This window comes from Anolis sagrei, chromosome 5 (genome assembly GCF_037176765.1).
Source record: "Anolis sagrei isolate rAnoSag1 chromosome 5, rAnoSag1.mat, whole genome shotgun sequence".
NCBI classification, from domain to species: Eukaryota; Metazoa; Chordata; class Lepidosauria; order Squamata; family Dactyloidae; genus Anolis; species Anolis sagrei.
The window spans coordinates 85,338,162-85,365,291 of NC_090025.1; the positions used below are offsets into that span (position 1 = coordinate 85,338,162).

The window sequence follows — 27,130 nt, forward strand, 5'->3', positions numbered from 1 at the left end:
CACAGGGCTTCCATGACCAACAGAAAACACGAGAAGGGTTTGGTGGGCATTGACCTTGAGTTTGGGAGTTGTAGTACACCTACATCCAGAAAGCACTGTGGACTCAAACAATGATGGATCTGGACCAAACTTGACACGGATATTCCATATGCCCAAATATGAACACAGATGGAGTTTAAGGGAAATAGATCTTGACATTTGGGAGTTGTAGTTGCTGGGATTTATAGTTCACCTACAATCAAAGAGCATTCTGAACTCCACCAATGATGGAATTGAACCAAAGGTGGCACATAGGACTCCCATGATGAAAAGAAAACACGAGAAGGGTTTGGTGAGCATTGGCCTTGAGTTTGGGAGTTGTAGTACACCTACATCCAGAAAGCACTGTGGACTCAAACAATGATGGATCTGGACCAAACTTGACACAAAAATTCAATATGCCCAAATATGAACACAGATGGAGTTTGGAGGAAATAGACCTTGACATTTGGGATTTGTAGTTTCCTGGGATGTATAGTTCTCCTACAATCAAAGAGCATTTTAAACCCCACCAACATTAGAATTGGGCCAAACTTCCCACACAAAACTCCCCTGAACAACAGAAAATACTGTGTTTTCTGATGGTCTTTGGCGACCCCTCTGATACCCCTTCACGGCCCCCCCCCCGGGGTCTCGACCCCCAGGTTGAGAAACACTGCTCTAGGTGCTCTTACTGCCTATTACAGGGAAAACCAGCTGATTCCTAACCCAACTGAAACACAGACATGTGCTTTTCACCTTAAGAACAGACGAGCTCTGAGGATTACCTGGGAAGGAATCCCACTGGAGCATTGCAGCACACCCAAATACCTGGGAGTCACCCTGGATCGTGCTCTTACCTACAAGAAGCACTGCCTGAATATCAAGCAAAAAGTGGGCGCTAGAAATAATATCATACAAAAGCTGACTGGCACAACCTGGGGACCACAACCAGATACAGTGAAGACATTTCCCCTTGCGCTATGCTGCTCTGCTGCTGAGTTTGCATGCCCAGTGTGGAACACATCTCACCACGCTAAAACAGTGGATGTGGCTCTTAATGAGACATGCTGCATTATCACGGGGTGTGTGCACCCTACACCACTGGAGAAATTACACTGTTTAGCCGGTATTGTACCACCTGACATCCGCCGGGAAGTAGCAACCAATAATGAAAGGACCAAGGCAGTGACATCTCCGGCCCATCCTCTGTTTGGGTATCAGCCAAACATTAAAGCAGCCAGCATGTCAACGACTTAATCAAGAAAGAGTTTTCTAAGATCTACAGAGACACTCGCTGGAACACCTTAGCAAGCGAGAGTCCAAAAGTGGCAGGCTCAAACCCAGAACTTCAATCAATGGCTGATACCAAATGAGGGACTCCTTCCTGGGCACACAGAAAACTGGGTGACTTGGAAGGCGCTGAACAGACTGTGCTCTGGCACCACAAGGTGCAGAGTCAACCTTAAGAAATGGGGCTACAAAGTGGAATCCACGACATGCGGGAGATGCTAGCGGGGTACAAATGGTGGTGGGGTATAAATAAAGTGTTATTATTATTATTATTACCAAGCTTGCAAACTTTGTGTTTTGTTTGTTAAAAAATGCAATGCAACTCTCTGGTCTGCCCGTGACACGATAAATAAATAAGCTATTGATTGAGGTTCTGGATTTGAGCTTGCCACTTTTGGACTCTCGCTTGCTGAGATGTTCCAGTGAGTGTCTCTGTAGATCTTAGAAAACTATTTCTTGATTTAAGTCGTTGCCGTGCTAACTGATACCCAAACAGGGGATGAGCTGGAGATGTCACTGCCTTGGCCCTTTCACTATTGGCTGCTACTTCCCGGCGGATGTCAGGTGGTGCAATACCGGCTAAACAGTTTAATTTCTCCAGTGGTGTAGGGTGCAGACACCCCATGATAATGTGGCATGTCTCATTAAGAGCCACATTCACTGTTTTCGCGTGGTGAGATGTGTTCCACACTGGGCATGCATACTCAGCAGCAGAGTAGCATAGCGCAAGGACAGATGTCTTCACTGCGTCTGGTTGTGCTCCCCAGGTTGTGCCAGTCAGCTTTCGTATGATAATTGTTTTTAGCGCTCACTTTTTTCTTGATATTCAGGCAGTGCTTCTTGTAGGTCAGAGCACGATCCAAGGTAACAGTCAGGTATTTGGGTGTGCTGCAATGCTCCAGTGGGATTCCTTCGCAGGTAATCCTCAGAACTCGGGATGCTTATCTGTTCTTAAGGTGAAAGGCACATGTCTGTGTTTTAGATGGATTGGGGATCAGCTGGTTTTCCCTGTAATAGGCAGTAAGAGCACCTAGAGCTTCGGAGAGCTTCTGTTCAACCATCTCAAAGCTCCCTGCTTGAGCGGTGATGGCACGATCATCAGCATAGATGAAACTCTCTGTCTCTTCTGGCAGTGGCTGGTCATTTGTGTAGATGTTGAACATGGATGGAGCAAGCACACTCCCCTTTGCATTCAAACTGGACCTTGAGCCCCTGCCTTTCATAAAGGCCTAGCACAGGGAAGAAAGCCGGCAACACGACGCCCCTTTTCTACTCAAGCTGTGCAAAAAGGCGGCCAAGGTTGCCTAGAAAGGAAGGGGCTGAAGGCGAGGCCAGGGCTGCCTCTCCCAAGATGGCGCCCTTTGCGCGTGGAGAAGAGGAGAGGGGAGGGGCGTGGCCAAGCGCGCGCTCCTGGGCGGGGGGCGGGAAGGAGGGGGCGGGGCTCTGCCTGCCTGCCGGGAGCCCGCGTCTGATGGTGGGCCGGCGCTGCCTCCGTCTGCTCTCGCTGCCTCTGAAGCCGGCGCCGCAGTTGAGGGACGCCTCGCCGCCGCAGAAGAGCCTCTGCGCCATGGAGGACGAGGAGGAGGACCTGCCCCGAGAGAGGTGAGCAGCCGGGGACAGGCAGCCCGTGACTGGATGCCTCCCTCTCTGCGTCCTGAAGGATATTCAGGAAAACGAAAGGGAAACTGCCCCCTCCTCCCTCCCTCACTATCCCACAGGAAACATGTCTCTTGTAGTTGGAAGCCTTCTCTTCGAAGGTTCCTCTCGCATTGAGGCCGGGGCAGTTCAAGTAGGGTCAAGATGCATCCACCCTGCCCTCTATCCCACACGATTTACATATCCCAGATTATCTGGCAGTGGAGACTCATTATAATCCAGTTCAAAGCAGACCACCTGGGATCAGATCCTGGGATATAGGGCAGTACCCATCCAGCCTGAGGGCCCTTCTCTACTGCCAAATAAAATCCAGATCTGCATTGAAACCGTTTGGTGGGGACGAGGGACAGGGCCTTCTCTGTGGTGGCCCCCCGACTCTGGAACTCTCTCCCCAAGGACATCAGACAAGACCCCAACATTGGCAGTCTTCAGGAAGAGCCTGAAGACTTGGCTGTTCCAGTGTGCCTTCCCAGAATAGGAAACTCCTGGCATCAAGTCCCAAATGCACTTTGTTAGAGATTCAGGATTATCTGCACATGGCACCTACCTCCAAATACCTCTACATATTACCTGTCAAGTTCAGCACTTTTAAATTTTGTCTATTACATTTGGCCCGGCCTTTAGGTTTTAAATTGCGTTACAGTGTCATCGTTTTACTGTTTGCTTGAGGTTTATTATTTGCTTATGAGTTTTATTTATTTTTATGAGTTTTATTGTGTATTGTATGTTGTTGTTTTTGGCAGCCTTGGCCTTTGTAAGCTGCACCGAGTCCTTCGGGAGATTTTGCGGGGTATAAATAAAGTTAATTATTATTATTATTATTATTATTATTATTATATGGTAGTCTTGACTCATACAATCCAGTTCAAAGCAGAGCCTTCTCCGCTGTGGCTCCCCATCTTTGGAACTCCCTGTGTGGTGAGATTAGGTAAGCCCCCTCCTTAGCAGACTTCAAGAAAAATCTGAAAACCTAGCTTTTCCGATGTGCCTTTAATAATAATAATAATAATAATAATAATAATAATAAACAACTTTATTTATGTGGACAATTTCAACAGAAAGGAGGAAACCATGAAAATGAACAAAATCTGGCTACCAGTATTTAAAAAACTTTAAAATTACAACAGCAAAACAACAGAGAGGAAACAATCAGGCACATCTAATCACTTCTCAACAAAAGATTGCCCCAGGCACTGCCACGCCATCAAATGCTAATCAAAGTGGTCAGTTGAAACATTCACATCTAGCTCCAGCAGACAAGAGTTCTTTGTCCCACTCTGGTCATTCCACAGATATATAAACCTTTTTTCCTAGTTCCAACAGACCTCACTACCCCTGAGGATGCTTATGACTGGATGGTTCTTTGTCAGGAGGGTTTTGATTACATTGTCTTGCCCTGGTGAAGAGAGTTGGACTGGGTGGCCTTAAGTGTTTTCTGTTGGTCATGGGGGTTCTGTGTGGGAGGTTTGCCCCATTTCTGTCGTTTGTGGGTTTCAGAATGCTCTTTAATTGTAGTGAACTATACATCCCAGTAACTACAAATCCCAAATGTCAAGGTCTATTTCCCCCAAACTCCATCTGTGTTCATATTTGGGCATATGGAATATTTGTGTCAAGTTTGGTCCAGATCCATCATTGTTTGTGTCCACAGTGCTCTCTGGATGTATGTGAACTACAACTCCCAAACTCAAGGTCAATGCCCACCAAACCCTTCCAGTGTGTTCTGTTGGTCATGGAAGTCTTGTATGCCATGTTTGGTTGAATTCCCTCATTGGTGGAGTTCAGAATGCTCTTTGATTGTAGGTGAACTATAAATCCCAGCAACTACAACTCCCAAATGTCAAGGTCTATTTCCCTTAAACTCCATCTGTGTTCATATGTAGGCATATGGAATATTTGTGTCAAGTTTGATCCAGATCCATTATTGTTTAAGTCAATAGTGCTCTCTGGATGTAGGTGAACTATAATTCCCAAACTCAAGATCAGTGTCCACCAAACCCTTCCAGTTTTTTCTGTTGGTCATGGGAGCCCTGTGTGCTAGGTTTGGCCCAGTGTTGATGTGGGGAGTGTCTGGTTTGCCTACTCTGGAATATGCAACATATCATAGTCCTTCTTTAAGGGTCTCTTTCAAATCTATGATACTATATCTGTGTGTGTGAGAGAGAATCATATCTATCTATCTATATTTATGGATGGCTCTTTGTCAGGAGGGCTCCTGTATGCCATGTTTGGCCCAGTTCCATCATTGGTGGAGTTCAGAATGCTCTTTGATTGTAAGTAAACTATAAATCCCAGCAACGACAATTCCCAAATGACAAAATCAATTTTTTTTTTAGTGGAGGACATAAATTGGAGTGTTAGGTGTCTTGTGTCCAAATTTGGTGTCAATTCCCCCAGTGGTTTTTGAGTTCTGATGGTAGCACGAACTAACATTACATTTTTATTTATATAGATGTATGTATATGTGTATATATATGTGTGTGTATGTATATGTCTGTGTATATATATACACACACACACAATATATATATTATATTATTAGCATAGTACAATATCAGTATTAAATATTACTATATTGTACTATACCATTATATTGTAATATTATTAGTAAGCTTGTTTTCTGCTATCCTAGAGACTAGTATGGGAGGGAGGGGGGAAGCAATGGATTTAAATTACAGGAAAAGAGGTTCCACTTAAATATTAGGAAGAATATCCTGAGTTGCCTTGGAGCATGGCGGTGCCTCTTCTCTGGAGGTTTTTAAGCAGAGGCTGGATGGCCATCTCTTGAGAGGGCTTTGATTGTGTGTTCCTGCCTGGCAGGAGTTGTATTGGTTGGGCCTTTGTGTTTTAGGGCTGCCTTTAAGCCTCTCAAGAAATATTGGTGCCACATACTAATCTGGGAAAAGGCTCTGCAAGAAAAAGAAAATGAAAGTTAACTGTTGGGGTCAAATAAAGACTGGAATGTCATGTGGAAATACCCCTAGGCCTGCTACTTTTGAGTTATAGTCTCAAAACAGAAACTGAATGAGACTATGGGAATTCCAAGGAATAAGTATGCAAAAATGGATCTGTGTATCACTTGTAAAAATAGGAGGAACAGATTAACATTCTCCCTGTAACGGGACTGTTGTGCTGCTGCTGATTTGTGCCTCACCTCTCAGTGGCCACCACTTCCCAACCATCTGCTATACTGCAAGCCAGCATCTGTAGCAATATAATAAAATGACTAGTTTGATGACTTGTCATTGTGGGCCAGTGGAAAATCCTATTTGGTGGTTTAAGTACATGACACATTAGTGTGCCATACTTGGTTGAAAGTTTGGAATTCAAAGGCAAGCTGCCCATACCATTGTCACTTTACACTCATTGAAATGCCAAACTTTCAACTGACTGTAGCATAACTGATTTGCCGAGGACGAGGGTTGAATGAAAAGTAATGCCTCCACCTTCGTAACTCCTCAACAGATGGCAGTACTGGTATGCGACAGGTACTGGCTTGTTCAGTAGACTCTCCTCTACAGTTCCATTTTTTGGGGGAAGCCTTCGCATTGAGCGGTTGTGTTGTTAAAGTGCAAAGTATGGAATCCTGCACAGACATTCGGTCAGTACAATTTAAGCAACTTGCAGTAATTTATTTATTTATTTATTTATTTATTTTACTTGTATACCGCTACTCCCAATTTGGCTCGGAGTGGTTTACAGCAGTAGATTAAAACAATACAATTAACTTTAAAATACAATAAAACAAGAACAGACATAGTCCCGAGTTATTCACCCATCAAAAGCTTTTCGGAAGAGAAAGGTTTGACAGGCTTTCCGAAAAGCAAGTATGTCTCGGATAGATCAGGTTTCAACTGGCAAGGCATTCCATAAATAAGGGGCTACAATCGAGAAGGCTCTGTCTAATAATCTCTGAGGTTGGTAGGGGGATAAGCGGGCCCTCAGGTACGCCGGCCCCCGACCATATAAGGCCTTAAAGGTTAGTACCAGCACCTTGAAAGTAATCCGGCACTCAATCGGTAGCCAGTGCAGCTGTTGTAGAATTGGGGGCGATACGACACCTCGCCGGCACCCCGGCGAGAAGACGAGCCACCGCATTTTGCACCAGCTTCAGTTTCCAGATCACTGACAAAGGAAGGCCAATGTAGAGGGCGTTACAGTAGTCAAACCTCAAGATGACTGTCGCCTGGATCACCATAGCCAGGTCATTCCTAGATAGATAGGGAGCCAGTCGCCTAGCCTGACCTAGATGAAAAAATGCAGATCTGCTCACATTGAATTCTTGACATCAGAAGGTGTCACCCCAAAGAAGATTAATCAGAGAATGCAAGCTGTTTATGGTGATTGTGTTGATGTGAGTACTGTGCGTCATTGGGCGAGTAAGTTGAAAGATGTTGAGGTGGGAACATCCAACTTTTGTGACAAAGAGTTGGATGCCCTTTGACAGCAACCACCGAGTTTCCCAAGCAAAAGGTTGACAGATTGATTCAGGACAATCGTTGTATCACTCATAGAGTATAAATATGTGAGAGGAAGTCACAGGGAGGAGGGAGCAAGCTTGTTTTCTGCTTCCTTGGAGACTAGGATGCAGAACAATGGCTTCAAACTACAAGAAAGGAGATTCCATCTGAACATTAGGAAGAACTTCCTGACTTTGAGAGCTGTTCAGCAGTGGAACTCTCTGCCCCGGAGTGTGGTGGAGGCTCCTTCTTTGGAAGCTTTTAAACAGAGGCTGGATGGCCATCTGTCAGGGGTGCTTTGAATGCAATATTCCTGCTTCTTGGCAGGGGGTTGGACTGGATAGCCCATGAAGTCTCTTCCAACTCTATGATTCTATGAGAGAAATTTCAAGCATCATCAGCATTTCACAAGAACGTGTGGGTCCCATTATTGCTTTGCTTTGCTATCGGAAGATCTGTGCATGATGGATTGCGGAATCAGAGTGTCGACTTCTTCTGTGACGGCTTCAGAAAACCTGTTCATTGTTGGCAGAAATGTATCCAATTATCTGGTGATTATGTGGAAAAGTGAATAGTGGTAGTTAAAGAGCACATTCTATTTATGCGTTTGATTTATTAAAATATTCCCATCCAAACCCAAATAACGATTTCATTCAACTCTCGTACCCAGCCAGATGCATTTTACAAGCTTGTGAAGCAATCTTAGTATTTGAAAATATATATATTATGGCTAGAGTTTGCCATTTAAGGGGTATAATAATAATAATAATAATAATAATAATAATAATAATAATCTTTATTTATACCCCATCACCATCTCCCCGAGGGGGAATCAGGGCGGCTAACATAAGGCCAAGCCTGAAGATACATTGCAGCAAAATAAAATACAAAATATAGACAGCAGAAGAAGACAATAGTGCTTTGCTTTAACTGCAGAGCATTAGAATAGAGTTTTTGCAGTCCACCTGCCATGTAGGATTTTTTTCATCAGATCATAGCCTTTTTATGGGACCCCAGAATGGGTTGCTGTGCTTTAATACTAACCCTTCAGAGGTATGTTCACTTTAGAAGTTCTTATGATCACCCACTAGGAGTGGGTGAATTACAGTGAAATTACAGTGAATTACAGTGAAAATAGAAGTGTCTGGTAGAGATATATTAGCATGCGGAGGATCCAGCCCTTCTTCCCCTTGCCCTCTTCCCCAGGGTCTCTCTCTCTCTCCCTTTTGGAGCTGGTGAATAAGACTGGGCTAGAGAATGAAAGCCAGGCAGATCAATTCAGTTGCTATAGCTCTAGCCTCCCTTTTCATTGACATGGAAATGTGCTGCAGCAGTCTTCAAAAAGCATGTTATATAATCCCCTCCTCCCCAACTTGTATGCCTTGCAGCACTGATGTCTTATTTAACATTTGCATATAAAGACAAAAGTCCTGCAGATGGATAGCAGGCCTCATGGGTCCTTGGCAGTCTTAACAAGCTAGAGATGTGTTCAACCAATTTTTCTTAAAGTTGGTTTGACAGGATTTTTTTTTCATATTCTAGCAGCTGGCCCTGTTTTTTCATTTCTCCAGTACAATGCAAGCAGATTCTTAACCATTTTTCTTAAGACGGTATCAATAAACTCTATAGCAGTGGTTCTCAACCTTCCTAATGCCGTGACCCCTTAATGCAGTTCCTCGTGTTGTGGTGAACCCCCAACCAAATTTGGCACAATTACTAGATACACCCAAATTTGAATACTGGTGGGGATGGGGGGGTTGGTTTTGTCATTTGGGAGTTGTAGGTAAAGGTTTTCCACTGACATTATGTCCAGTCATGTCTGACTTGGGTGTGGTGCTCATCTCCATTTCTAAGCCAAAGAGACAGCGTTGTCCGTAGACACCTCCAAGGTCATGTGGCCAGCATAACTGCAGGGAGCATGGTTACCTTCCCACCAGAACAGTACCTATTGATCTACTCACATTTGCATGTTTTTGAACTGCTAAGTTGGCAGAAGCTGGGGCTGACAGCAGAAGCTCATGTCGCTTCCTGGATTTGAACCTGCACCCTTTCGGTCAACAAGCTCAGCGACTCAATCAAAGAGCATTCTGAACTCCACCAATGATGCAGTGGCGCGATCTAGGAGAGAGAGGCTTCGTGCAAGGCTAGGCCCCGCACGAAGCCTCTCTCGCCTAGATCGCGCTCCCGCTGGGCGGCAGGGGCGCAATCTTGGAGAGAAAGGCTTCGTGCAAGGCTAGGCCCCGCACAAAGCCTCCCTCGCCTAGATCGCACTCCCGCCGGACCGCAGGGGCGCGATCTAGGAGAGAGAGGCTTCGTGCAAGGCTAGGCCCCGCACGAAGCCTCCCTCGCCTAGATCGCACTCCCGCTGGGCAGCGGGGGCGCGATCTAGGAGAGAGAGGCTTCGTGCAAGGCTAGGCCCCGCACGAAGCCTCCCTCGCCTAGATCGCGCTCCCGCCGGGCGGCGGGGGCGCGATCTAGGAGAGAGAGGCTTTGTGCAAGGCAGCCATTTTGAGGGGGTGGGGCCAACCGAGGCCCCTTCGCGACCCCCAGAAAATGGCCCAGAGACCCCCCTGGGGGTCGCGACCCCCAGGTTGAGAACCGCTGCTCTATAGAGTAAAAAGCAAACAATGATCTGTTGTTTAAGCTTTTCATCTCTTAAGTGAGAAAAATGCAAAGGCATAAGGGCTTCCAGAACTGATTTTAAGAAATGTCATGATGTAATAATATTAATAATAATAATACAGGGTGAGGCAGCATAACTTTCTTTTTTCAAAACTTAATAAAATCCATTGTATGAATCAGAATTGTTTTAATTTTTTTATAATGTAGGCGCATACCTAAAGTTTTGTTTTACGTAGTTTTGAAGATCAAAGTAGGTAGGTGATGTTCCCCATTCTCCATTCTGAGTTAACCGATTTCTGGCGTTTGTCATGATTCTTGCCAGCATAACAGGCGTTATGTTGGCAGTTTCTTCCTGGATGTTGGTCTTCAAATCTTTTAGGGTCCTTGGACGGTTCACATAAACATGGGATTTCAAAAAACCCCATAGAAAAAAATCACAAAGGGCCAAATCTGAAGAGCGGGTCGGCCACTCCAAATCAGCTCGAAAAGTAGGTCTCAACGGCAAAAGCGCGCTCCTCACTGTTCCAATGCATGATGGCGACTGAAATGTGTCAGGACAAAAACTCCCGCCTCTTGAACGAGACCAGTAGCGCTCTGCTACGTCCTCAACCAACTGAATGGCACACATTTTAAAAAAGGAAGTTATGCTGCCACACCCTGTAATAATAGGGCTGGTGGGCTGCAAAATGAAGTACTGGCCTCTAGGTCTGTGAATGCTTTTGGGCCCAAGAGGATATTTAGGGCATATTTCGGAAACAAAAACATGGAAGGTGGATGCAACTTAGTATGCAATTTTGAAGCATTCTCAACATACAGGAGAGAAAAAAAAGATAGGCAGAGAGAATTATGGATACTTTGGGGGAGCTATATGTAATATAGGGTTAAGTGTTGTGGTCTGCCTTGAGGTGAAAGGAGAAGTCGGGGGTAGTAAATATTATTATTATTATTATTATTATTATTATTATTATTTGAAACAGAACAAGATGAGTCCACAGCAGACACTCTGCTGGCTGCTGTATTGGATCACACATCGGACACTTCTCAAGTGTCTAGGACTGTGTGATGTATCGGCGAATAATGTGTGCAGATCCCAGTAAGGTGGCCTTTTGCAGCTGGCAGATGATAATCTTGTCAGCGCCTATTGTGTTAAAGTGCAGGCCAAGGTCTTTAGGCACTGCATCCAGTGTGCCGATTGTGAAGATCCCTTACCTTGCCAGCTGGGGGTGGCAGGGCCTAGGAAGAGACAAGCTAGGTAGTTTCAGCTTGGAAGGCCTGGCAGAGAGCTGCAGGAGCCATCTTGGTTTAGGGAAAAGCTCCAGTTCAGAGAGGGGGAGTGGCCGAGGCCTGAGCCAGCCCAGCAACAGCCAGGATTGGTTTGGAAAAGGGGGGCGGAGTTAGACAGTTGGAGGGAAAGAGAGCAGCTTATTTTGACAGTTCAGTTCAGTTCTGGGTGATGTTAGAGTAGGATTAGAGTTTTAGGAGTCTCTGTTAGGAATAGGCAGCTTGCCTGTAGTTTGCTCAGCAAAGTAGGCTGGGGCAGACTGGTTACAGCTATTTTAGAGAAGAAATAGCTGGGTTTTGTTTAGGAATTGTAACAAAGAATAGAACCACTCTCTCATGCAACCGATACGCTTCTAAGAACCAAGAACACTTTAATTGTAACAGCCAAGCCTCTGAACCTGCATTCACTTTTATTCTGTAACTTGTATTCAATAAACCTTTCTTGTTATTTTTTAAAATTTAAGCCTGAGTCAAGTGCCATTTGTGGTTTGAGTCCTTTTTCTTTTTGAATCAACCTCTCCTGGTTCCCCTCAAAGAAGCCCTTGTTAATACACAGTGTTTGGTGGTCCTAGAAAAGCCTTTTAACATTCTAAATAGCTAGAGGGTTCCTGATTCTTCAGTTTATGGTGGCAGCGAAGGTTTTAATAAAGAGACATCCCCTCAAACGCTATAAGTGCCAAAGTGGGGTGAATTCCTTATTAAAGGAGGGACAGTGTTGGGATCTGTCTGCCCCCTGTCCAGTTATATTGTTTGGCCTGGTTATTATAATTGGTGTGGCAGTGGTGGGATTGCTTGACCCCCTGCCCAATCGGACATCTCGAGCTGTATATCTTTATAATTGGTGGCAGCGGTGGGATTGCTTGCCCCCCTGCCCAGACGGCCATCGAGCATATCTTTATACCGATCACCACTGGGACCACCTTTACTGGCTTGTGCCAGAGTCTATGCAGCTCGATCTTTAAATCTTTAAATCCTCATATCATGTCAGCTTTTCCAGTTGTTTCTTTTCCCCCCCCCCTATTATTATTATTATTATTACTACTACTACTGCTACTACTACTACTATTATTACTACTACTAGCTGTACCGCCATGCGTTGCTGTGGCCAACCTTTCCTCCCTCTTTCTCTCCTTTATTTTTCTCCCTCCTTCCCTCCCTCTTTCCTTCCTTTCCTCTTTTTCTTTCCCTTCTTTCTTTCTTTTTACCTGTTTCTTTTCTCACTTCCTTTGTTCTTTGGTTCCATCCTTCCTTGTCTCTTTCCTTCCTTCCCTCTTTCTCCCTTTTGTTCCTTCTCTCCTTCCTTCCCTCTTTCACTTTATTTCCTTCACTACCTTTCTTTCTTTCTTTCCTTCTCACCTCCTTTTTTCTCTCTTTCTCTCCCACCTCTCTCTCCTCCTCTCCTTCCTTCCTTCTCTACCCTTCTTTCTTTCCTTCTTTTTCTCCTTCACTTCTTCTTTCCCTCCTTTTCTCCTTCCTTCTCTACCTTTCTTTCTTTCCTTCTCTCCTTTTTTCCCTCTTTCTCTCCCTCCTTTTCTCTCTCCTTCTCTCCTTCCTTCATTCTCTACCCTTCTTTCTTTCTCTCCTTCCCTCATTCTTTCCTTCTTTCTCTCTCTCCTTCTCTCCTTCCTTCCTTCTCTACCCTTCTTTCTTTCCTTCCTTCTCTCCTTCCCTCCTTCTCTCCCTCCTTCTCTCCTTCCTTCTTTTCTGTGTATGTGTTTTGTGTGCATACATGCATATATGTGTGTTTGTCTGTATATATATGTATGGTTTTGTGCATGCGTTGTAATGTATTTGGGATGGGGTGGGGTGTTGGACTTTTTAAGTCCTCTCCGCTGTGTTTTTTCTGTGTTTTTATGACTGATGGACGCTTGTTGGCCTGATACGTTTATTGTGTCCAAATTTGGTATCAATTCGCCCAGTGGTTTTTGAGTTCTGTTAATCCCACAAACGAACATTACATTTTTATTTATATAGATGATGATGATGATAGATGATGATGATGATGATGATGATGATGATGATGATTATTATTATTGGAAGTAAGTAGGGGGGAAGCAGTGTGTATATTTTGCCTCTTACTCTCTCAATCCCTCATTTTTCCTTGTTTGTGTGTGTTTATGTGCTTCCAGTTGTGGGGTTGAGCCATGTTAGCTCGTTTGTTCCGTTGTGTGTTTCACTTGGAGGTGTATGTTTTACTGGGTTTGGTTGGAGCAAAGGATGGAGGGAGTGGTGTATATTTTGTCAGGGGCAATGATAAGAAGCATGTGTTTGTGCTCTCTAAGTGGTACAACTACCTTCAATTAAATCAGTATCTTGTTGTGACCCAGCAGGGGTAAGTAGCACTTGGTGCTTGGACCTCATCTCTGCTTTGTAATTGGTTTCTTGACTGAATTACTTGGCTCTGAGCCTTGTCGGTTTCCCACTTCTGAAATAAATTGTTAGAGCAAAAAATGGTGGGTCTGAAATTGTGGTCTTCTGCCGTGCTTTTTGGAGTGTTCTATAGCTATTTACTTCAGTTGCCTGTATTTTATTTTTAAAGTAAATTTGGAGTCTGAAGCCACTTGGAATAATTAACCTTGTTGCCTTCTATTCCGGAGAACTATAATTTAGATGATTATCAGTTGTGTGGTGTTGTTTGTTGGACTGTGCCATTGGGGATTTCTGGCTGGACATGGAAATGCTTCTTTCTCTTTCAGTTTTGTTATTGGACTAAGGACTTCAGGGTTTTTTTCCAGATGGAAATGTGCGCTTACTCACGTACCCATGTTTTGCAATTATTTATGTATGGTCATAGATTGGAAACAACTTGAAGGCACATAACAATGACAATGTCATCATTTTTGCATACGGCTTAGTTACATGCAGGCCAGTTGACGCACTTACTTCTGTTGCATGTGGAGCCCAATTTTAATACATAAGACAGGAAAGGAAAATGTCATTTTACAAGTGGATAGGCTTAAGCATGGATGGGAGGGAACAATAGTTTCTTAATATTCAGTGTAGAGAGGAAGGAGGAGAGAAGTAGTAATAGAAACACCACAGCTATGGATACGAATTGGGGGGAAACAGTTTTTCTCCCCCAAATAAACATGTCGTGGGGTACAATCAACCTTCCACATTGTTGGTGTTAGGATTACAGGGCTCCTGTAAAAGTGAAAAACCACAAAGAAAAAATTGCTACTTTAACCTAATAGAACACCTCTCTATCTATCTTCCAGGACAACTCTGTGGTCAATTTCTCTTGGAAGCTGACAACAGAATTGTGTTGGAGGACTTAGTGTTGTACTTCAGGTCAGCGGAAGTGTTGTACTTCAGGTCAGCGGAAGGATTTCTAGATCAGCAGACACTGTGTTTCAGAAATCAGGACTCTGCAAGCTTTTAGTTACAACAGAACACTAAGTTTACTAAGTACATCTATACACGTCTATTCACAGCAAGCAACAGACAGGAACTACTAGGCACACAAACAACCGTCTCTGGACATCTGCTTATCTGACTCCTGGCTGAGACCAGATCCTCCCTCTTCTTCCCAGCCAGAGAACACGTTATCTCATTTCTATCAAGGTTACATTTTCTCTGCCTCAGCGCAGTATTTCTTATACACAGTAGAGCAGAATAGAATCCATCTTGAAATACATCTTAATCCATCTTGAATTACATAGAAAAACATTGAAAACACACATGCATAACTAAATAATCCTGACAAGGAAGAAGCCATTTGACTTTAAAATACACCACCTGAAGAGTGAAGAAACAAATCTTCTTTTATTGAAGCCTGGTAAATAGCCAGAAGAAATAAATGCTTGTAAGAAAATAAGAAGGTTCCAAAAAGTAATAAGTCCATAAAAAAAAGCAGTAACACAAAGCAATGTCCGCACAAGAGATAAAAGCAATCCAAGACAGCATTAATCCAGACAGGAACCAACAGGATGCAAAGACAATCCAAAAGGCGAAAAAACTCCACAGGAACAAGACCCCTTGAACAGGATTTCCATGGCACATGAACTTGGTTTCCAAATGATGCCTGTTCTAACAGGTTTCCCCTTGAGGCAAACCTTATATCCCAAAACTCAGAAATTGGTCTCGCTTTCCCCCACATTTACCTATTATCAGACGAAGCCTTTCAGAGCGATGTAAACACTGAGTTTGCTGTCGATCCTGGCTAAACTTCAGCCGCCTATTCTTCAGCTCCCTATCTGGCTGCTCATTAAAATTCCCAGGTGTCAGATTGTTTTCCAAACCCAAATCTTGAGAGCTCACAGAGAGAGGGAGTGAACTATCATTGCTAGGCCCAGCAGGAATATTCTCATGAGAAACTGCCCTTTGCACCGGGGCCTCTTTGTCATTGTCTGCCTGAAAATCATTGACCAAACCATCTCCATCTTGTACCTCAGCCTTGGCACCATCATTTTCCTCATCATTTCCCACATCAGTATCCTGAAACACAAACACAGGCTGATTCCCAACATAGAACTTCTTAGATAGGTATTCTCTCTAGAAGTCTCTTGATACTCCAGCATGATTGGAGGAAGTTGCCCATAGGGGACCTAGGGATTGCTAGAAAGAACATTTTAAGTCAAATCCACGAATAACCAAACGCTTAAAAGTAAAAACAGCAAATGCGGAGTGCCAACTATATTGAATAAGTGGGCAGACAGAGAGAGGGTAGAATGCTTTTTGCTAATAATAGAAAGTCAGTCTCCTGACAAGGCAGCACAGAGCCTCTATGTATTTGAAAACAGGCAATCAGAAGGGCCCTTTTCTACAATATATTCATTATATTCATATAATATATGGCTGGTATTCCTAGATGCTCTTAAAATATCAAAGTAGAAGTCAGGGCCAACCGTTAGGCTTCCATCTCAATCTTCACCACTAAACTAACAGCAAAGATTGATCATAAAGAGTCACCACCATGTCAGACTACACAGAGAAGCCATTGACATCCATAACCATGTGGACAATTTCAACAGAAAGGAGGAAACCATGAAAATGAACAAAATCTGGCTGCCAATACTAAAAAAACTCTAAAATTACAACAGCAAAACAACAGAGAGGAAACAATCAGGGACAGCTAATCACCTCTCAACAAAAGAGTCCCCCAGGCACTAACAAGCCACACCAAAAAATTGCCAGGTCGTCAAATGCAAATCAAGGTGGCCAATTGAAACATTCACACCTAGCTCCAACAGACAAGAGACCTTTGTCCCGCCCTGGACATTCCACAGATATATAAACCCAATTTTCCTAGTTCCAACAGACCTCACAACCTCTGAGGATGCTTGCCATAGATGCAGGCGAAATGTCAGGAGAGAATGCTTCTAGAACATGGCCATATATCCTGAAAAACCTACAACAACCCAGTGATTCCAGCCATAGAAGCCTTCTACAATACATAGAATAAGGTTTAGTGTAAGGGATAGATCACATGGAACAGATAGAATTCCAGCTGAACTTCAAGGGAAGATGGATATGTATAGCTTTCCTTGCTTAACTAAACTTTTCAGGAATACTTCCTCATTGTCTGAAAGTTCAATATAAAACGTATTTGCTGGATGATTTTTTGCTGAGTTGCCCAGAGGAATTTCTTCCCGGAACACAGACTTCCCTGCCCATTGTTAATTGTTTAGGTGTGGCCACTTCCAGAAATCGAGCAGTGTGAACTCACTGGCTATAAATCCTCATGCAGTTTTGTGATTATTTTTTTTTAGTGGATGTATTTCACATGGTCCAATAAACAATTTTCTGTGGTGACTTCCTATGACAACCAGGACTATGTTTTTGCAATTACAACTTAAATTATCCTCCCCACTTCCCACTGCTATCTCTTATACAGAATTCCCAAAATTCTGAAATACTCCAAAAATTTTCTACCTGGGTTGGTGAGATGTTGAAACCTTTGCTTTCTAATAGTTCATTGTACACAAACTTTCTCACATGTACAAATTTTTATTAGACATATTGTATATAAAATTACCTTTAGGCTATGTGTATAATAATAATAATACCCCGCCACCATCTCCAAACGGGGTCTCGGGGTAGCTTACATGAGGCCAAGCCAAACAGCATATTACAATAAAATAAAAACCAAAACTCAGTAACAACAAAGTAAAATACATACAACATATGAATACAAAAAATGATATAAAATACAAAACAAAATCATACACAGTAAAATAACAATGAGCAGGCCGCATGTGCAAGATAAAATACTAATACTAAAAAAATTCAATCAGGATGAGATAGGAATGGAGCAGATTGTTTGTGAGGGAGAAACTCATAAAGAAACGGGGTTGTAAAAATAGACCATACAGGCGGGGAAATATACTCTGGGAACAAAACGTTGAGAGGGAGCAACTATGTATGGTAGTATGGCTACTTTCCAAAAGCACAACGGAAAAGCCAGGTTTTAAGATCCCTCTTAAAAGTTTCTAAGGTGGAGGCCTTCCTAATCTCACTGGGCAATGAGTTCCAAAGTCGGGGGGCCACAGAGGCGAAGGCTCTCTTCCTTGTGCCCACAAGACAAGCCTGTGATAATGGCAAGGGCGAAAGGAGGCCTCCCCCGAGGATCTAAGAGCTTGGGCTGGTTCATGGAGAGAGATCCGGTCACGAAGGTAGGCGGGTCCCAAACCGTTTAGGACAGGGGACCTCAAATTTTTTAAACAGAGGGTCAGGTCACAGTCCCTCAATACAGTCCCTGTATTTTAATTTGAAAAAAATTGAATAAATTCCAATGCACAACGCACATATCTTATTTGTAGTGCAAAACACACTTAAAAACAATAAAATAAAAGTTCTGGCCCAACTTATCTATTCGAACGTATCTCGGCCTATCAGCCCACCAGGACCCTAAGATCTTCTGGGGAGGCCCTGCTCTCTATCCCGCCTGCTTCACAGGTGCGGCTGGCGGGGACGAGAGACAGGGCCTTTTCTGTGGTGGCCCCTCGGCTTTGGAACGCCCTCCCCATAGAGGTAAGATCAGCCCCCTCGCTGATGGTGTTTCGAAAAAGACTGAAGACATGGATGTTCGAACAAGCATTCGGTTAATCCGATGCAATGAATCTGATGATCAAGGATTGGTAATCACAGACGAGGAAATTGGATTGCGATTTTAGTTAAGAGATGCATTGGTTTGTTATTGGTGGCCCAATATTGTGTTTTATGTATGTGTTTTTATGCTTTTTAAACTGAATATTGTTGATTATTGTAGTGTTGTAAACCGCGTTGAGTCGCCAATGTAGGCTGAGAAACAGCGGTATACAAGCGCAGTAATAAATAAATAAATAAATAAATAATTAAAATGAAGAACAATTTTAACAAATATAAACTTATTAGTATTTCAATGGGAAGTGTGGGACTGCTTTTGGCTGATTAGATAGGACTGTTGTTGTTGTTGTGTCCTTTCAGACTCTTTCTGACTTAGGTTGACCCTGAGTGAGGGCCAGGTAAATGACCTTGGAGGGCTGTATCCGGCCCCCAGGCCTTCGTTTGAGGACTGCTGCTTTAAAGGGTCACGCAAATGTGCTGACCTTTTTGTAGGATGAAGGGTTGAGCTACAATGATAGTTTGAAGGTTGGACATGATCTTAGCCTTGAAGAAGTTTGCCACCATTGTCTCCCTTTGAGGCTGTATCTACACTGGCATATAATGCTTTTTCAGAATGCAGATGAGCTCCACTGAACTAGATTACATGAGCCCACACTAAGGCTTGAGGCTGGTTCTACTGAACACTTAATGCTGTTTAAACTGCATTACCTGGCAATGTAGAACCAACTAAGGATTCCCCCCAAGCAGCAACCAGCCAGAGCTTGAAACTGCAAGGCCATTAAATGCTAATCAAGGTGGCCAATTGCAACATTCATACCTGCCTCAAACAGGTAAGAGTTCTTTCTTCCACCCTATGCATTCCACAGATATGAGATAGGGTTGTTGTTGTTGTTGTTGTTGTTGTTGTTGTTGTTGTTGTTGTGTGCTTTCAAGTAGTTTCAGACTTAGGTTGACGCTGAGTGAGGACCGGGTAAATGACCTTGGAAGGCTGTATCTGGCCCCCGGGCCTTAGTTTGAGGACCCCTGGTTTAGGGCTTTGTAAGTGATAACTTGTACCTTGAATTGGAACCAGAAAACAAATGGCAGCCAGTGAAGCTCCTTAAACAGGGGAGTTGACCGTTCCCTGTAATTCGCCCCGGTTATTAATCTGGTTGCTGCGTGTTGGATGAGTTTTAATTTCCGAGCTGTCTTCAAGGGTAGCCCCATGTAGAGCGCAATGCAGAAATGTGTACAGGTGTATATTATATGAAACATACATGAATTTTGTATTTAGACCTTGGATCCCATCTTCAAGATATGCATATGCAAGTACTCAAGATTCTGAAAAAAATATCCAAAATAGGAAACATTTCTGGTCCCAAGCATTTTGGATATGGGGTGCTCATTTCTATTTTCTTTCCTTTTTGCCAACTATAGGACTCAAGGCAGTAGTACTTCTTTAAATTCCTCTGCCCGTCCAAGCTGCTTATGTTAGATATATGTATAAAGTATTAATAGTTAGTTACCCCCAAAGGATTGACCACATCAGAGGTAAATGTTTGCCTTCACATACAGAATTGCTACAGTGATAAAAAAAAATTACAGGACTTTTTATTCTGAATGCCTTCAGTTAATACTTCTGGTTGATAGTATGCACTTTAAAACCACCACTGACAACAATGGATGTTGTCATTTGGGAGTTATAGTTGCTGGGATTTGTAGTTCACCTACAATCCATGAGCATTCTGAATGCATTGTCAGTTTCAGAATATCAAAATATTGTCCAGTTGGACTACTGTAATGCACTCTACGTGGGGCTACCCTTGAAAACGGCCTGGAAATTTCAATTGGTCCAGCAGCCGGCGGCCAGGTTGTTAACTGGTGCTCCTTACAGGGAGAGGTCAACCCTCCTGTTTAAGGAGCTCCATTGGCTGCCGTTCATTTTCCGGGCCCAATTCAAGGTGCAGGTACTTACCTACAAAGCCCTAAACGGTTTGGGGCCCGCCTACCTGCGTGACCACATCTCTGTATACGAACCCACACAATCCCTTCGATCATCTGGAGAGGCCCTGCTTGCGATCCCACCTGCATCACAAGCGCGATTGGTGGGGACGAGGGACAGGACCTTCTCGGTGGTGGCCTCTTTGACTCTGGAACTCACTCCCCAAGGACATCAGGCATGCCCCAACGTTGGCAGTCTTTAGAAGGAGCTTGAAAACGTGGCTGTTCCAGTGTGCCTTCCCAGAATAAGGAAACTCCAAGCAATATGTTCCAAATGTACTTGACTAGAGATCTAGAATTGCCTGAAAGCCCCACCTATCCCTAAAATATCTATCCTATTTCACCTGATCATGCCCAGCACTTTTAAAGATTTTAAGTAGTACATTTGGCCCTGCCACAGGTTTTAATGCGTCGCGGTGTTATTGTTAATGTTTTTGCTTTGTTTATAAGGGTTTTTTTATTATTATTGTATTGTTGTTGTTGTGTTTTACTGATGTATTTGGGCTCGGTCTCTTGTAAGCCTCACCGAGTCCTTCGGGAGATGGTAGCGGGGTATAAATAAAGATTTATTATTATTATTATTATTATTATTATTATTATTATTATTACTTGGGACCCAAAGCAATTTCACCTCTGAAAAGAAGAGAATGCATGATAGAGTTGATTCACAGCACTGTGCATCAACTATAGTCTTCATTCAACGCTAAGTACTTAAACTTGCGAGGGTCTCCTTTCCAAAGTCAGTTTTGTACCTCTGTGATTTACTTAAAAATTAAACAAGCAGTGCACCCTTTGCTTCCAGAGTTGCTCATACTTGCTGGAATGTCAAGGTGACTTATTTGTGGGTTAAAAAAAGAACAGTATCTGCTGAGTACTGATATTTTTTCTCAGTCAGACTTGCTGGCTGAGCTTTTAAAAATGTTGGCCTTTTACAGAAGCAAGACACAATGCGAATCTGACCTCCACCATCTATCGCATGTTCCAACAGTGCTTCTTATACTGTCAACGTAGCAGTATTTTCCACATCGAGAGAGAGAGAGAGAGAATGGAAACGAAACAATATGAAATTCATTCAGCGATATGTGCTATGACTATTAGTAAATTTTTCATAATACAAATTAAAAGTTTTGAGGGATGCTACAAATTTCAAGATCCGTGTAAATAATGGAAGTCTGGGATGCTGCCCAGCTGTTGTTTTGATGTTCTTCATTCTGATCAATTGTGCCAAGTTTCCCAAGTCAATATTCTAATATTGACAGCTTTCTCTCTATTCAAATATTCCTTTCTCTCTTCTAATTCCCTCTAGATTTCTTAGATTTGTCTGTAAATGGAAGGGCTAACAACTGTTTCAAGTTTCAACGGTACCATAAAGATATTTATTTATTTATTTATTTACTTCATTTAAATACTGCTTTTCTCAGCCCTCAGGCGACTCAAAGCGGTTAACAACAGCAAAATTCAATGCAAAACATCATAAAACGATTATGGGGCAGTTAAAACAATAGCATCATCAACAATTAAACATCAATATAACAATCATTAGCATCTCGTCAGTAAAATCAGAATCTAATCTCATCATCAGTTAATCCGTGTTCCTATATTCATTACACTGCTTAATCGAATGCTTGTTCGAACAGCCGGGTTTTCACTTTCCTCTGAAATGCCAATAGGGATGGGGGCAATCTGATATCTATAGGAAGGGCGTTCCACAGCTGAGGGGCCACCACTGAGAAGGCCCTGTCTCTAGTTCCCACCAGGCGCGCCTATGATGCAGGCGGGACTGAGAGCAGGGCCTCCCCAGATGATCTTAATGTCCTAGCTGGTTCATAGGAGGAGATGCGTTCGGAGAGGTAAGTAGGGCCAGAACTGTTTAGGGCTTTATAGGCTAATGCCAGCACTTTGAATTGTGCCCGGTAGCAAAGTGGCACCAAGTGGAGCTGGTGCAACAGAGGAGTTGTATGCTCCCTGAGTGCCGCTTCTGTTAGCAACCTGGCTGCCGAGTGTTGGACTATTTGAAGCTTCCGAGCAGTCTTCAAAGGCAATCCCACGTAGAGAGCTTTGCAGTAGTCTATACGGGATGTAACCAGAGCGTGGACTACTGTGGCCAAGTCAGACTTCCCAAGGTACGGGCGCAGCTGGCGCACAAGTTTTAACTGTGCGAATGCTCCCCTGGTCACTGCTGAAACCTGAGGTTCCAGGCTCAGCGATGAGTCCAAGATCACACCCAAGCTGCGAACCTATGTCTTCAGGGGGAGTGTAACCCCATCCAACGCAGGTTGTAACCCTATGCCCTGTTTGGCCTTGCAACTGACCAGGAGTACCTCTGTCTTGTCTGGATTCAATTTCAATTTGTTCGCCCTCATCCAGACCATTACAGCGGCCAAGCACCGGTTCAGGACCTGAACAGCCTCCTTGGTAGTGGGTGGAAAGGAGTGACAGAGTTAGACATCATCCGCGTACAGATGACATAGTACCCCGAAACTCTGGATGATCTTCCCCAGCGGCTTCATGTAGATGTTAAACAACATATCTCATCCTCATTGGCCCAGTTTACCTGTCCAAACGTATTCACCCCTACAAACCATCAAGGGCATGAAGATCTTCCAGAGAGGCTCTGCTCTCGGTCCCACCACCTTTGCTGTTGTTTTTGGTGGGGATGAGAGACAGGGCCTTTTCTGTGGTGGCTCCCTGGCTATGGAACTCTCTCCCGAATGAAATTAGATCTGCCCCCTCCCTACTGACTTTTAGGAAGCAAGTGAAGTCTTGGTTGTGGAACAAGGCCTTTGCAGATTGATGGCTGAGACCAGCAATTGACTAAGGCAGGTGTCCTCAAACTTTTTAAACAGAGGGCCAGGTCACAGTTCCTCAAACTGTTGGAGAGCTGGATTATAATTTGAAGAAAAAAAAGAATGAATTCCTATGCACACTGCACATATCTTATTTGTAGTGCAAAAACACTTAAAACAATACAATAATTAAAATGAAGACTTTTAACTAATATAAACTTATTAGTATTTCAGTTGGAAGTGTGGGCCTGCTTTTGGCTGATGAGATAGGATTGTTGTTGTTGTTACGTGCTTTCAAGATTTACATTGATCCTGAGTGAGGGCCAGGTAAATGACCTTGGAGGGGCGTACCTGCCCCCCGTGCCTTAGTTTGAGGACAGAAGAAATTGTACAGTAACTCCCCCCCCCCCCATGGGTGTCACCCCTAGAAGCTGGCCAGATACGCTGCATGGGATGGCATGAATGGCTAAAATATAAAGATATATTAAAAAGAGAAAGAGGATAAATGATTCTGAACCCACAAAATGAATTAAACACGATTGATCAAAAAGTCCCATGGTTAGAGTATTGGACAATTAAAGAAAAATTCAAAAGCGATAGGAAGATAGGCTTTAATCGAGAAAAAAACTTTTGGGACAACATAATGGAATCAAGAAAGAACTTAATAACAAAGATATACAAAAAACTGCTAGAGTGGAAGTTGTAATCAAAATAAAGTAAGAACTATAGAAAGAGATGGAATGAAAACATTAGAAGAGATATCAAGCAAGAAGAGTGGGAGAAAATCTGGAGAGAAAAAATAAAATATAGATACGCAATTGATCTAAAGGAGAATTGGGTGAAGACAGCATACCGCTGGTATATGACCCCGAAGTAGTTAGGGAAAAGTTACAACAATACCAGCACAAGTTGCTGGAAGTGTAAGGAAAAAGAAGGTTCATATTTTCATATGTGGTGGACCTGCAATAAGGCCAAAGAATATTGGAAAGGAGTCCAGAAAGAATTACAGGAAATTCTAAAGATAGAGATCCCATGGAAGGCAGAATTATTCCTACTAGGAATGCATGAACTAAAAATAGAAAAAAAAAAACTCCGGCAAACTCTTATTCCTAATAACAACAGCAGCAAGAATATGCTATGCCAGAAGGTGGAAACAAAGGGAAATATCAGACGAAAATGAGAGACTAACAAAGATACTAGAGATTAAGAATATGGATAGACTTACAGTTCTCATATCAAGAAGCAAAGGAATGAATATGAAGGAAACGAACTGGGAAAAGGTGATGGAATATTTTAAACAAAGAAACAGAAAGATTCTGATCTAACCAAGGAAGAAAGGAGAAAAAGGAAAAGGGATAGAAAGAATATGAGAAGAGAGGAGAAAGATAGGAAGACAGGAAGGGAGGTGGAGGAAAGAAGGAAAGAAAGCAGACCTCTGGAGGATTCCAGGAAGTCAAATCAGTCTTCTCAAATTTTATTTATTATTATTATTATTATTATTATTATTAATCTATATCTATTCTATTGTCTTGTATTATTATTATTATTATTATTATTATTATTATTGTATTGTCGAAGGCTTTTATGGCCGGGATTACTGGGTTGTTGTAGGTTTTTCCGGGCTATATGGCCATGTTCTGGAGGCAATTTTTCTCCTGACGTTTCGCCTGCATCTATGGCAAGCATCCTCAGAGGGAGTGAGGTCTGTTGGAAGTAGGAAAAATTATTATTATTATTATTATTATTATTATTATTATTATTTTCTTTCTCTTTTCTTTTTCTAGTAGCTTCGGCTACATATCTCTATTTTAAATGTAATCCAAAAATTCAATAAAGATTATTCTGAATTTTTTTTCTTATGTTGGTAATTACTGAGCTTTAAACTACTATACTTCCCAGAAGAGTCTTATTGAAAAAGAAGTTGTAGGAGGCTTGCTTTGTGGCTACCACACAATCTTTCCAGCACTAGGAAAAATACTTGCTTCTTTTCCCAGTCATTTTAGGCACCTTTATATATTTATATACATTTTGTGGTGCTGCTTTATTTGCTATTCTGATGTTGTTCATGTGCGTAATGCTTTTCTATATTTACTGTCTGCTTAGGGAATATTTGTTTCAGAGCAAGAATGCCAAAAACAAATAAAAACAGTGTTAACGTTTACAGCAGTCCAAAGGTCTTTGCATTCCTTTCATATGCTGCTTGTGTACCTAATCTGTCATATTTGCCATTAGCTCACACACCCAGAATGTGAGCAGAAAAAGTACAGTTATGGCTAGATGTTGTCATCTCAGAAATCATCCACTTGCAGTAATTACTTTAGTGAGAGATGCAAAATAGAGCAGTGTTTTCTGGAATCAACTCTGCAATCTGAGTTAAGAGTTTGCTTTACAGGGAGCTGAACTGTTTAAAACAGGGATCCTCAAACTACGGCCCGGGGGCCGAATATGGCCCTCCAAGGTCATTTACCCAGCCCTCACTCAGGGTCAACCTAAGTCTGAAACAACTTGAAAGCACATAACAACAACAACAATCCTATCATCAGCCAAAAGCAGGCCCACACTTCCCAGTGAAATACTAATAAGTTTATATTTGTTAAAATTGTTCTTTATTTTAATTATTTATTGTTTTAAGGGTTTTTTTGCACTACAAATAAGATATGTGCAGTGTGCATAGGAATTCATCTTACATGTCCGAACGCATCTCCCCTTATGAACCATCTAGGACCTTAAGATCATCAGGAGCCTGAAAACGTGGTTGTTCCAGTGTGCCTTCCCAGAATAAGGAAAACTCTTAGCAATATGTCCTCCAATGTACTTTAATATTGATTTAGGATTGTCTGCGTGCCCTCATCTTCCTCTGAAAACCCTATCCTAGTTTACCCTACCTTGTTCATGCCCAGCATTTTAAATTCTAAATTTTAATTATTACATTTGGCCCAGCCATAGGTTTTTTAAATGCTGTATGTTATTGTTATTAGGTTCTTGTGGGTTTTTTCGGGCTATAGAGCCATGTTCTAGAGGCATTTCTCCTGACGTTTCGCCTGCATCTATGGCAAGCATCCTCAGAGGTAGTGAGGTAAAACTTCTTAAACAGAGCTCACTACCTCTGAGGATGCTTGCCATAGATGCAGGCGAAACGTCAGGAGAAATGCCTCTAGAACATGGCTCTATAGCCCGAAAAAACCCACAAGAACCTAGTGATTCCAGCCATGAAAGCCTTTGACAATACGTTATTGTTATTGTTTATTGCTTATTGTGTATTTTTTGTTTTTGAGTTTTATTTTAACTGTTTGTATTGATTATTTGTTATTGCCTTTGTTTATGATGTGCTGTGGGCTTGGCCTCATGTAAGCCACACCGAGTCCCTTGGGGAGATGGTAGCGGGGTACAAATAAAGTTTCATTATTATATTATTATCTGGGGAGGCCCTGCTCTCATTACCACCTTCATCACAAGTACGTTTGGTGGAGACGAGAGACAGAGCCTTCTCGGCGGTGGCCCCTTGACTATGGAACACCTTCCCTACAGATAGTAGATCGGCCATCTCCTTTTTAACATTCCGGAAAAAAGTCAAAATGTCGCTTTTTGAACAAGCGTTTCCAAATGCAGAGTAACTGACATAGGAAAATGGAACAATGACAATAAGACCGGACAACGTTTTTAACAAGGCGGCAGTATGAATTTATATTTTATTGATAGGTTTAATTTTTATTATACGTTATGTTTTTAATTGTATTTATGATATTGTAAGCATTGAATTTTACCCTGTTAACTTCCTCGAGTCACCTACAGGCTGAGGAAGGTGGTATAGAACTACAATAAAGAAATAAAGAAATATTTTTTTCAAATTATAATTCGGACCTCCAACAGTTTGAGGGACTGTGACATCGCCCTCTGTTTAAGAAGTTTTAAGAACCCCTGGTTTAAAATATTCTTCAAGGTTTTTTAAAATGGATATTAGCTAAATAACAACTCTGGCCAACTTAC

At 42.6% G+C, this 27,130-nt stretch overlaps 1 protein-coding gene across 1 annotated transcript in view; it reads left to right on the forward strand.

Annotated features, from left to right (window-relative positions):
* The first annotated feature begins 2,741 nt into the window (after positions 1–2,741).
* The window catches only part of NAPEPLD (N-acyl phosphatidylethanolamine phospholipase D), a 53,277-nt gene continuing 28,888 nt past the window's right edge, over positions 2,742–27,130 (forward strand). The window contains exon 1 of the mRNA XM_060778326.2: positions 2,742–2,913. Within this exon, the coding sequence (XP_060634309.1) occupies positions 2,783–2,913 (131 nt within the window). The 5' untranslated portion in view covers positions 2,742–2,782. The remainder of the gene's footprint in view (positions 2,914–27,130) is intronic.